The sequence below is a fragment of the Xiphophorus hellerii genome, chromosome 18 (assembly GCF_003331165.1).
Source record: "Xiphophorus hellerii strain 12219 chromosome 18, Xiphophorus_hellerii-4.1, whole genome shotgun sequence".
In the NCBI taxonomy this organism is placed as follows: domain Eukaryota; kingdom Metazoa; phylum Chordata; class Actinopteri; order Cyprinodontiformes; family Poeciliidae; genus Xiphophorus; species Xiphophorus hellerii.
The window spans coordinates 1,091,650-1,103,790 of NC_045689.1; the positions used below are offsets into that span (position 1 = coordinate 1,091,650).

Below are 12,141 nucleotides of genomic sequence, written 5' to 3' on the forward strand. Positions count from 1 at the left end.
ACCTGAAGAGAAGACGGATCCGGTTTATCGCTTCATCTATGAGTGTTTTAATGTTTCAGAGGAAGGTGGAACGTTGTGGAGGGTTCTGGATGGAAACCACCTGCTGAGATGTTTCTGCTCCCAAACATTTGAATTATTCCTCCCAGTCTGACTCTGTAAAGAAACCAGTTCATCTCCCCTTCAGTTCAACCTTATCAGTGGAGACACATTGTTCATGTTACTATTATTAAATAACTTACAATTAAGTTTTGGCAAAAATCAATGTAATTTTCACAGCGTTGTTGTTAGCAGCTGCTGAAAGTAACTAAAAAGTTACTTTTAATGTAACTTAATTACTTTCCAAATGAAGTAATCAGTAATCTGATTAAAGTTACTTTTTCAAAGTAACTATGCCATCACTGATCATCATCATCATCATCATCATCGGCGGCGTGGTTTCAGGCCCAGTTCGGATCTCTGCTGCTCGTTCCTGATGTTCAGTCCAGTAGCTGTGATAAACAGAAGAGCAAAGTCCCTAATAACAGCTGGAGGTTTGACCTTTGACCCTGTTTTCATGTAAGCCATTAATTCCCGACAACAATGACAGTTGAATGACTTACAAATAGTGAATATTGGTTATTGGCCATAACAGTGGGATGGGATCAACATGGGATCATTTTCATGTTGGAGCAAATATTTCTGGTTCTTGCAGATGTTAAGTCAGGTTCTGTTACGGAGCGGGCCGGAACCAGTAGCTCCATAGTGGTTCTGGCGATGCAGCTGGAAACATTTCTGACAAAACTGCAGCAACTCCAAAGCTTCATGGACAGGGTCAAAGGTCAGATAAGGTGAAGACTTTATTAGTAGAGCAACGGTGAAACATGTTGGGTTTCAGTTGTTCAGGTGTTTCTGATCCAATCAGGAGTCAGGAACCTTTAGGCTGGTGGTCTAGTACAAGCAACAGACTAATGGTGAGGCTCCTTTAAGAACGAGAAACTCATCCAGCCGGAGCAGCAGGTCTGACTGACAGAAACACACGGTCCAGAACGCTGCTGCTGGAGTTCTGACTAGAACCAGGAGGATAGAGACACCACCCGGTTCTACACCACCCAGTTCTACACCACCCAGTTCTACACCACCCAGTTCTACACCACCCAGTTCTACACCACCCAGTTCTACACCACCTAGTTCTACACCACCCAGTTCTACACCACCCGGTTCTACACCACCCGGTTCTACACCACCCGGTTCTACACCACCTAGTTCTACACCACCCGGTTCTACACCACCCGGTTCTACACCACCTAGTTCTATACCACCCGGTTCTACACCACCTGGTTCTACACCACCCGGTTCTACACCACCTGGTTCTACATTCCTTCACTGAGACTTTAATCTGCTGCTAGTTTATAAATCACTGAAAGATTAAAGATCTGCTGCTGGATCAACCTGCTGCTTCTGGTTCTGGTTCTGCTCTGCATCAGAACCAGAACCAAACATGGAGAAGCAGCATTCAGCTTCTATGCACCACAGATCTGGAACAAACTTCCAGAAAACTGAAAACCAGCTGAAACCCTGAGTTCCTTTAATCCAGACTAAAACCTGTTGCTATGGAAACATAATCGATTAAGAATTTAACGATGGCATTTGACTTAATGTCATGTTTTGATGGTTGATTCTATGTTGCATGACTTTGTGTTTTTATGATGTAAAGCACTTTGCTGCTGAAATGTTCTATACAAATAGAATTTGATTGATGAGGTGCAGCAACATAAAGAAAATGATATTTAATCAACATGTTAAGCTAGCCTGCTCTGCTAGCCTCTTTGCTCCCCAGACCGTCTGGACCTTCGGCTTCACAGAAAACTTCTGGAGGCCTTAAAATTTTAAACGACTGGATCTGATTTTATCGAAGCGCTAAAGTTTAACTGTAACGTTTTGCAGTTAGCTTCACCGCTATGAAGCTGGAAGTTGCTTGTGCTGTAAACAACCGTCCTTCCACTACAACGAGAGAAGAGCCGAGTCAAACATCTTCGCTAGCAATAAAAGTCTTAAACGTTCCTGTTGCTCCGACTTTAATTCCTCAATGTTTGGACTTCATTTCCACTGCTGCTGAAACTCTAAAACAACAATGAGAATCAATGACCCAGCTGCCTGTAAGCTGGTCTAAATATTTCATAACTCTGATCTTTATGCTTGAAATATGTTTCTTAAAGAATTCCTGTCAAAATTAAATCTTTATCCAACATAGTTGTGCAGGAGTTTTCTGTTTTCCCTCAGTTGCGCCCCCTACAGGTTGATTCCTGCTTCATGCATTTTGTGCACAAGGCAACTTGGTGATAGTTGCTGGCGCCGTTGCGTTGCTGGTTCACGTCCTGGCCTTCCTGCCTGGAGATGGATGTTGTCCGTAGTTCCTGTGTGTTCTGGGCTCCTCCCACAGTTAGCCGGTAGCTGTTAGCTCGTTGTGTGATGGCTTGGCCAGGCGTCCCTGAATACGTCATGCTGACATCAGCATATTTTGACTCCAGGTGTCTGTAGCTGACTCCGTCTCCTCCCCTCTGCAGGTGCGCGGTGTCTGGACCTCGGTAGCCGGGTCGTGTGCCAGTGTCGCTCGGGCTTCACCGGGACTCTCTGCGAGACCAACATCGACGACTGTGCCGGCAACCCCTGCCGCAACGCCGGCACCTGCCTGGATGGCATCAATGACTTCAGCTGCTCTTGCACCCTGGGCTTCTCTGGCAAGGACTGCTCGGCGCGCACCAGTCCCTGCGACTTCTTCCCCTGCAACAACGGGGGAAGGTGTTACACCCACTTCTCCGGCCCCGTGTGCCAGTGTCCGCCGGGCTTCATGGGCGCTCGCTGTGAGTACTCCTTCAGCATTCCCTCCCCAAGACCTCCAGATGGCAGCGACGCCTCTCCGGCGCTGATTGCCGCCGTCGCACTCGGCCTGGTGACTCTGTCGCTCCTGGTGTGCGCCGCCATCCACGTCCTGCGTCAGCTGCGCCGGGGCAGGAAGCTGGCAGTCATGTCCAGGTCCGTCAAGAATGACCTGGAGACGGTGAACAACCGCAGCGCTGTGATCGGCGGAGGCGTCCCCAACAACGGGAGCCTGGCGGGGGCACCGGTGTGCAGCCTGAAGGAGAAGGAGGCCTTTCTTCTCCCTGGGGGTTCATATAAAGTGTCCAACAAAAACGCAGCGCTGGCAGAGAAGAGCAGCGACAACGGGTCCATGATCAAAAACAAAATGGCCGACTGTAACCTGGCCAAAGAGGAGCAGCGCCTGGAGAAGAACAAGTTTGATCCGTAAGGCTTTGACAGTGTGATGGTTTGATGGTTTTTGTGTTTCCTGTTCTCTCTCAGCTCCATGTTTGTGTTCTGGAAGGCAAGTAGAAGCATGTTTCCTATCTGGTGTGCCGAGCGTCTCTCTGAGCATGTCTGTGGAGCGCTCCGTTCCTGAACCAAACCTCTGTCTCTTCTGCTCAAACAGTCAGAAACATGACTCCTCCATCGCCGTCCCTCCTCTCAGTTTTGTGAAGGACAGTCTGTATCAGCCGGTGTTCATCGTCCCTGAGCCCATGGAGCAGCGAGTGTTTGCCACAGAGGTGAGGCTCTAACCAGGAGTTTATCGACCAATCAGCAGCTGGAAGGACGCAGGTTTGAACCCTGAAGCTCAGAATCAGTTTTATTGGCCAAAATTGTGGCACAAGACAGAATCTGACTTGAGTTTTCAACGACTCACAGACATAATGCATAGAGATAAAAAACTCTAGAGGAAATAAAATACAAAGTTGAAGGGAAAATGTGTGCAGGTGTGTGCATTCACCTTTAATTAGAAAGAATAAGAAAAAGGAAAGTTGTTTGATGTCTGAGTCCTCTGGCTGTTCGGTTTTCACCAGAGAGACGGCCGGGACGTCTGGGTCCCTGGGTGGTCTGGGAAGAGGTCCGGACCGGTCTGGGAAGAGGTCCGGACCGGTCTGGGAAGAGGTCCGGACTGGTCTGGGAAGAGGTCCGGACTGGTCTGGGAAGAGGTCCGGACCCAGTGGGAGGATCTGCTGATGTCCTTCAGATGCTTCCTCACCGGCTGCCCAGACTTGTTCTTTAAGGCTGCGGGGTTTTGTTGGAGACGATGGCGGGTCAGTAGAAGCGGGAGCGACCTGGACACAGACCAGACTGATGAAGAGTGATGAAGAGCGATGAAGAGCGATGAAGAGCGGGCTGAAGCAGGCCGTGTCGGCTCTCTGGCAGACAGGAGGAAACACTGGAGGTTTCCTGGTCTTCTGACGCTGAAACAGGCTGTTAGTGTGATCCTGAGATCTTTAGTGCCAGCAGAGGGTCAAAGGGTCAAAGGGTCAGAGGGGACAGCGCCGGGGGTTCTGGTGGTCCATTTGTCTGGGAGTGGGTGAATGTGTTGGAGGTTTCAAACCAGTAGAACGAAGGTAAAAAGGTCAAGTTTCAGGGTCATCAGCCAGTCTGGTGTTGGGCTCCTTCAGGCTGCTTCAACTCGACACAGCGCCTCACTCAGTTTGTTCCACAGGGCCCGGCTCTGAGGGGCCCGGTTCTGAGGGGCCTGGTTCTGAGGGGCCCGGTTCGGTCCTACAGGGCCGGTTCCATCCACCGTTTCTAACACAGCACCTCAAAATGTGCACAAAAATCATCGACGTAAACACGGCGAATGATCAGAGACTCTTAGCTGCATGAAGGACAGAATCCATCCAGATGGTGACTCGGTGGGACTCGGTGACTCGGTGGGACTCGGTGACTCAGTGTCTTGGAGGGATTCTCCCAGTTAAATTCACAGGAATAATAATAATAGTCTAAAAGCTTCTTGTTGGTGTTTGGTCACATCTGGACTTTGGACCTGTTGGGACGAGACTTTGTTGTTGTCAGTTTTTGTTGTTGTCAGTTTTTGTCGGGTCTTGCAGGAAGAATCCAAGATGGCCGCCGAGGTGCTTTGCTGTTGTGTTTTTATATAAAAGTGGATCAGAAGTTTGTGCAAAAAATCCTGAATAAAGTTCATTCTGATTCTGAGTACAGGAACAAACCTGCCTTCACAATAAAAGCCCCAGAGATGGTCGATCATTATTTATTTTAAATATAATGCGACTCGTAGCACCGCAGAGATTAAAGAGGAAACATCAGGATGAGTTCATTTGGTTCCGTTTGGCTCCTTGCTGCAGCAGGATTCCGTCTCACGTTTTATTTCTACCGGCAGTAAAAACAAATAATCATCTGAGATTCTCCACTGACCCTCACTGACCTCTGCAGGGCAGAAAGCAGGCAGGAAATCTGCTAGTTAGCTTGTGTCTGTGCTCCAGTGAGCGGGTCGGCTCAGTCCGGGTGCAGGTCCGGTCCAGTTAGGGCGGAGCGGCTGGCGTCACAGAACACGGCCCGATGACGGGGACGAAGAAACGTCACGGCTTTCAGGTAGCAGGAGAATCCGACGCCTGGGTGGAGGTTTGGGTTTAACCCCTGGCTGAATGTGGACCGAACCGAACCACGGCGACCCGCCGCACCGTTCAGTGGAAAAGAGGATCAGATGTCTCAAAGTAAAATCTCTACAGGGGATCCGTTCCACCTCCAGCCTGCCAGGTTTTGATCGGGTTTCAGCTGAAGTTCAGCAGAATTCTTCCTGCATCCTGGCTGGCCCGGTTCAGGGTTCTGATGTTCCTGGTCCCGGCCGGCCCGGTTCAGGGTTCTGATGTTCCTGGTCCCAGCCGGCCCGGTTCAGGGTTCTGATGTTTCTGCTGCAGTTGTTGTAGAAATGCTGTTTACGGCCGTCGACCGGCTCGGTCCGCTCCTCTTTTGAAGTTCTTGTCTTTCAGCAGAGAACCTCCTCCGTCTTTAAAGAGTTTTATTTTATTTTTTCTGCGGTTGTGTTCAGGCTTGCAGCTCTGGATGTTTCTGTTCGCTTCCAGAGCGCCACACGGCGGAAAGTCTCTGAAAACGGATCATGTTTCGTCTTCGGTGCCAAACTCAGGCAGCGAAACGACGGACAGAAAAACGAAACGAGCCACTTAAAATTCCTGCTGCAACATCTGCAGCTTGAACTTGAGTTCAGTGAAAATTAAACCATAGAAATGAAAATTCATCCAGTTACTGGCGGAGCAGCAGAAATCTGTCTTCATTACTTCACCTGAAAAAAGGCTGAAGAGCTCATCAGAACCCGTCCTTGGTTCTGATGAGCTGGGCCACCGACGGATCTGAAAGTTGCAGGACGGAGTTGCCTGATGTTTGGTCGTTGCAGTGAAACTTTGTCCTTTTTATGTTTCCAACAATCAGCCAGTTGTGTCCAAACTTTCGTTCCGTCGTCCATATATGGACTCACTTCCTGTTTGTCGGACAGGCCAGGCGATGAATTACTGATGCGTCTCATCTTTATGTGATGAGAGGTCAAAGGTCAGCAGGTCAGATGAACCGTCTGAGTTCATTTTCTGGTCTCTTCGCTTTGAAAAATGTTCCCTGATTTCAAACTTTCCACTGCAGATAAAAAGTCAAATGTATCCATGTGATGACATCATGTGGTTTCTCAGTTCTGCTTGTTGAATATTAATGAAACTGTTAGTGTTAGCGTTAGCGTCAGGATGCTCAGCCTGTCAGGATCAACTCTTACCTGAACGTCCACCGATCTCCGTTTCTGGGTGCTGAGAGTTTTCATGAATAATTCAGATAATAATAAAGCAATAAAATTTCATGTATAGTTTAAATAAATCACCTTTAATTTACTCAACATGTTATTTTATGCTCCCATTTCCATGAACTAACAATCCTTATGAAATAAAAACATTTCCTTCCAGGAGATTTTGGGTAGAAAATGTTTGAAATCTGAAAGCAGGTGAAACTTTCGCCTGGTTGGAAGGAAACGATCCGGTTTCTATCAGTAGAGTTGATTTAACAGATCTAAGACTCAAATATCTATAAATATGTGGATATTTGGGGTTTTCTCCTGATGGTTCTGCTGATCCATGTCAGACTGATGCCAGTGACTTTAACAGAACTTTTATAGGTTGTTAAAAGAACAGCTTGATTATGTTACTGAACTGATTAGACGCAGCAGGTAAGTGTTTAAACTTCTCCTCTTCGGTCCGACCTGCATGCTGCTCGTCCCTTTCTGTGTCTGACGCTCCGCTGCTGCCTTCATGAACAAAATGAAACCAACATCTGTGACTGGCCACAACAAAACCAGGAACAAGTGAGACCCACGTATGGAGGCCTCAGTCCTCGTGACGGTGGTCGCAGGTTCGATTCCCGGCCAGCGACATTTGCCGCGTGTCTACCCCGTCTCTCATTTCCCTCTTTCCTGTCAAACTACTTTCAAACAAAAGCCTAAAAAAACAAACTGAAAAGTATTCCTGCAGGCATGAATGAATGAAAGTTACAGACGTTGTGGTGGAGGTGAAGTGGATCCACAGCCTCCATTCAGACATGCAGCCACTGAACTGAAACCACTAACAAAACACCAGTAAGGCCCAGTTTGTTCATCAGCTCAAGGTTTCAACATTTCCTAAATCTTAAATGCTGGTTCAGATTTACTGTCCAGTAAATTCAGAGTTTTCCGTTTGAAACCTCAGAAGTTTAATTAAGATCTCAACTTGAAATCATAAATAAACAACAAAGCTCAGGATTTTCTCATGAATCCACGTTTTTCCTGTTTTCTGTGTTTCTGTTCCTGGTTTTGTTCCACATAATGTCCCACTGAATGGAAACTTCAGACTCTTTATGTTGAAGACAAGACCATCATCAGCGTAGAGCCTGATGTTTTCTAAAAGCTTTGCTCTGGACACAGCAACAAACCCGCAGTGTTAACCTCACAGTGGTTCTGATAAATTCTTTATAATTATCTCGTTACCGGAGGAACCGCTCCTGGATCCGACCCGACCCATCGGTACCATCAGCAGCTTTCAGGAAATGTGCAGAACCTCTTGGGTTCTTTTCTAGTTTCTATTTTTTCCTTGATGTAAATTGACTTTATATTTAACTAAACCTTCTAAGGATGCCACATTAATTTAGATTAGCATAAAGTATCCTCATATTAAACAAGTTAATAATTAAATAGAAATGTTTACCAGCAGAACATTTAGTTTGTCTGCAGATTGAGTCCAGCTGATCCCAGCATGATGCTGCCACCGTTAGGAAACCTGAAATCTGTGTTTCATAACCAGCCTCTGTTTTTTCCTGTCAGGTGTTTCGATCTGCACATCGTCAGCATCAATGGTGGATTTTCATGATTTATTTCAACCAGAATCTAGTAATCATACAGCTGTAATTAGAAAACAAATATTAGAAAGATTTGAAATTACTGCTAATTTCTTCTTTGAATCAAACCTTAAATTGCATCTTAATTGTTCCAGAAACTCGGTGATCCTTCACCATCCATTCCTGCAGCAGTTAAGACGAGAGCTGGGCGTTAGCGATAGCGTTCTCTTTTAAATTCTCTCCACTTCATGCAAAACTTTACATGTTAGGAGAAAAACAGTAAATTCAAACTTGTGAGCCAAATTTTAAGCGGTGAGCACCGCTAGCTAAAAAGCTAGCTGTGCTAGCCCTAAAGCACTAATCATAAACATTATATTTGCTAATGCTAAGGTATTATACCAACATAGTTTAGTGGAAGCTAATGCTAAAGCACGAATTCCTATCATGTTGATACAGCATGGCACAAAGTCCTCAACAGTCAGCTGACCTTTCACCCACAGCTTCAGCTTCATAGCTGATGAGTTTTGCATGAAGGACATCAGTAGATTTTTAAGTTCTTACTGTAGAACAGCAATGCATTCTGGGTACAGAGTACATGTCTAACTACTTGAAGAATTCATAAGACAATAACCAAAACTTCAACACAGATTATCAACTTCATTCAACTGAAAACAGCCGAGTAAATTAGTGCTTTAGAGTTTATCTGGTTGAATTATCTCGGGGGAAGCTAAGTGTGCTAAACGTTTTCAAAGTTAGCAAAGAAGCTAAAGTGCTAAACAAAACCTGTTTGATGTCTCGTTGTTTCATGTAAAGTCAGAGCTCTAAAAGGTCTTTCAAATATTTATCCCAACACTTCATCATAGGTTATGGTTGTTAACCGTCGAACGTGTTTTCTTTGTTTTTAACGGCGTCACACAGACTTTAAAGGTTTTCTCTCTTTCTGCTGCTCAAAGGTGCGGCTCAGTTCCAGGAACTAGTCCCAGCCATCCTGACTAAACCTTCTATTAAAATGTTTCTTTAATGAATGTCAGATCTCATAACCTTTTGCTCTTTGTTTTTACTGAAAAATCCAATTATTAAACAAACAGGAAGCTGCAGATTGTGGAGACGTTGAGTCCAGAAGCCGTTCACAACGTGGTCGTTTTCTTCACTTATTCAGCTTGTTCTAACTTTAGTTTGGTTTTTTAAATATACGTTATTCTAATCTGCCCGTTATCGGCTCCAAATCCCCAGTTTATGTCTGTTTTTTAGATTTGAGGGTGAAAAGGTCATCCTGTACGCGGATGACTAACTGCTGTTTCTGTGTCTTGTTCTCAGGTATAGCCTTGAGTTTTCAGACCACCAGCAGAGGAGCTTTCACGCTGGAGGGCCTGAAACGTTTCAGTCCTGGACAGAACAGCCAGAGGATCTATTCTACACACACGGTTTTATTTAATATTTATTGCTGCTGTTCAATGGAAACATTCTGCTTCTATAGCGACAATGTTGGGATGACAGAGAGAAGATCGACCGAATGTCCCGCACCATTTATCTTTATATACTTTTAAATCCCCATTGAACTTTCTTAGCTTTTTTTTTAAATGAACAAAAATATGAATTGTCCTTCAATCAGAAAATATTGTTTGACAAGAACAATCAAAAATCTCCTGCCTGATGTTGCAGGAGCTGAAACTTTCTTTGAACCATCTGGACTTTGTGTCTAAAAGCTGCAGAGTTTTTAATGAATCTGAATATGTTTTTGATCATTTCGTTTTGTTGCTTTCTTCTGGAATCAGTCATGATGCAGCGGCCTGCTGGGGAAACCCAACGCCAGTCACTGTCCAAACCAGAAAACTCTCAGTCACTGTCCAAACCAGAAAACTCTCAGTCACTGTCCAAACCAGAAAACCTGGAAGTGCCTCGTTGAAAAAAGCAGCTGCAGGATGTAAAACAGCATAAACTGTTTTGTTTTTCAGGTTGCTCCAGCAGAGCAGGTTTTCTTGTTCAAACTCTACCAGATTGAAAAATCTCTGAAGTCATGAACAGATCGTGGAAGACGTGCTGATGATATTAAGATGTGATGTAAACTGTGTTGAGCTCGGTTTTGTCCTCCAGGACTTTTCCAGCCTCCCTGCTGCAGGCAGACAGTGTCTTTTATATTTAGTGTATTTTTCTAAATACTCCATATGAAACCAAAAGATGTCTCTCTTGTGTTATTTTAAAATCAATGCAATGTGTACATACCATCCAGAGGACGGTTTTCATATTTAAGTTTGCCTGCTGTAAATAATTTTGTATTTATGGATGAGAATTGTATATATGTTCTTGTTAATGATTCAGTCAGAATCAAGAAATATATATTTTTCATAAACGAATCATAAAATATTTGTGTGTTGTTTTTATTGCAGTTTTCCTCAGAAAACCGAAAATCTGAATCATCCGAGCTGCGACTAAAACACGGAGCTGGATTATATTCCGGATTCACATGAAACCATTTTTCCAGATCAGTTCATGTTTTTCTTAGATGTGTTACAAGAATAACCATGCAAGTTTTATTAATCAGTTTTTAACTGAGATGTATTAACGGTGTAATGATAACTATCATTATTCTGCTGGTTTAGCCCTCAGCATCACAGGTCCTACTCCGTACCAAACTGTGGGTGTTTGGAGCTTCAGCAGCTCCGTTTCATCAGACTGGACCGCCCTGGCCTAGTTAAAGTCCCAGCAGTTGGCAGGCCTCAGTGGAAACAAGAAGTCATAAACTACAAATTGGAAACTAACAGAAAACATGGATCTGATGCACTGTGTTTACATTTATTATCATTTATTAAAAGAAATTTAATACATTTTAATCACCGATTCATTAAAGTTAAAAGGCAAAGCAGATATTTTACTTTCACTGTAAAAAATGACACGTTTTCCCATCTGACATTAAAATAAATTCTGTTTTAGGATGAACTGAATTATTTATTCTAAATATTTCAGACTCGCTCTATAAATGAGAATATTATTGAAAAGTTAATTTCTTTTATCACAAAGTGAAACAGATTAAAAACACACTGATGGATGTTTGAAAGCCTTTTTCTGTTAACTATGATGATTTTCTTCTTAGTTGATGAAAACACATTTAGCATTTAAATATTACATAAGAACAGAAATGTGGCTTAAAGCAAAGCATATTTAATACCTGCTTATTATTTTAATCTGACAGAATCTCATTGGGACGAATTTATTCAACATGACTAGAGTCAAACTTTTGAATACATTTCTTTTATTAAAATGATTAAAAATAGTTTATTAATATTTTTTACGGAGATGTCAGAGAAAAGGGGATGAACACAAATGCACGCCGCACTTTTAGGATTTTCACATAATGAAAAAAGTGATTTAAAAAAATATGTATATATATATATATAAAATAATAATTTCCAAAAGCTAATCTAGGCAAAAAAATAAATGAAAATTAAATAATGAGTTTTTTATTTTAGGAAGGTGGCGATAAGTAAAAGTTGGAAACGTATTTTTTCTTCAATTGTTTGGAAGTCAAGAAGAATCCTGAATCCTCAAAGAAAAACGTTTCACAAATTTCTCAGGAAGTTCTGGCTGCAGAACCGAGCAGGGTGTGTGCGTGTGTGGGTGTGTGTGTGAGAAACAGGCCTCCCGGGAGGTCGGGCCGTGGGGGGGTTAGATGAAAGCAGAGTGAGAGTGAAGATCTCCCACACCTGTCATCACTCTGTCACCGTCTGCGACCTTTGACCTGCTCCTGTTCTTCACAGCTTGTTTTGGAAATGAGCAGCTTGTTCACGCTGAATCCTGAGTGATGGGGACGGGGTGTGTGTGTGTGTGTGTTCTCTTCCTGCTCCGTCCTTTTCTCCGTTTCAGCTTCATCTAATCTTCATTTCCTGGTCTCTCAGTCATATTTTCCAGTCATTCCTGGTTTTTCGCATCAGGACTGATAGAAAACTTGACTGGATGTTTGAACGTTTGATG

The 12,141-nt window shown here is 43.9% G+C and overlaps 1 protein-coding gene and 2 long non-coding RNA genes across 5 annotated transcripts in view; 2 read left to right on the forward strand and 1 right to left on the reverse strand.

Annotated features, from left to right (window-relative positions):
* Positions 1-1,099, forward strand: part of LOC116737554 (uncharacterized) — a 21,446-nt gene extending 20,347 nt beyond the window's left edge. Inside the window, exon 4 of the long non-coding RNA XR_004342846.1 lies at positions 991-1,099. This is a non-coding gene — a long non-coding RNA (uncharacterized LOC116737554). The remainder of the gene's footprint in view (positions 1-990) is intronic.
* dlc (deltaC) overlaps positions 1-9,608 on the forward strand; it is a 385,702-nt gene extending 376,094 nt beyond the window's left edge. Inside the window, exons 8-10 of one of the 3 annotated variants that reach the window (XR_004342843.1) lie at positions 2,544-3,282; positions 3,467-3,963; positions 4,008-9,607. Coding sequence is in view for 2 of the 3 variants with exons in the window: in XM_032590766.1 (XP_032446657.1) it covers positions 2,544-3,282; positions 3,467-3,593 (866 nt within the window). In the remaining variant the exon portion in view is untranslated. Of the gene's footprint in view, positions 1-2,543; positions 3,283-3,466 lie in introns of all 3 variants that reach the window. The other 2 variants (XM_032590768.1, XM_032590766.1) reach the window with 2 other exon arrangements.
* Positions 1-10,086, reverse strand: part of LOC116737553 (uncharacterized) — a 20,947-nt gene extending 10,861 nt beyond the window's left edge. The window contains exon 1 of the long non-coding RNA XR_004342845.1: positions 9,981-10,086. This is a non-coding gene — a long non-coding RNA (uncharacterized LOC116737553). The remainder of the gene's footprint in view (positions 1-9,980) is intronic.
* Positions 10,087-12,141: the final 2,055 nt, after the last annotated feature.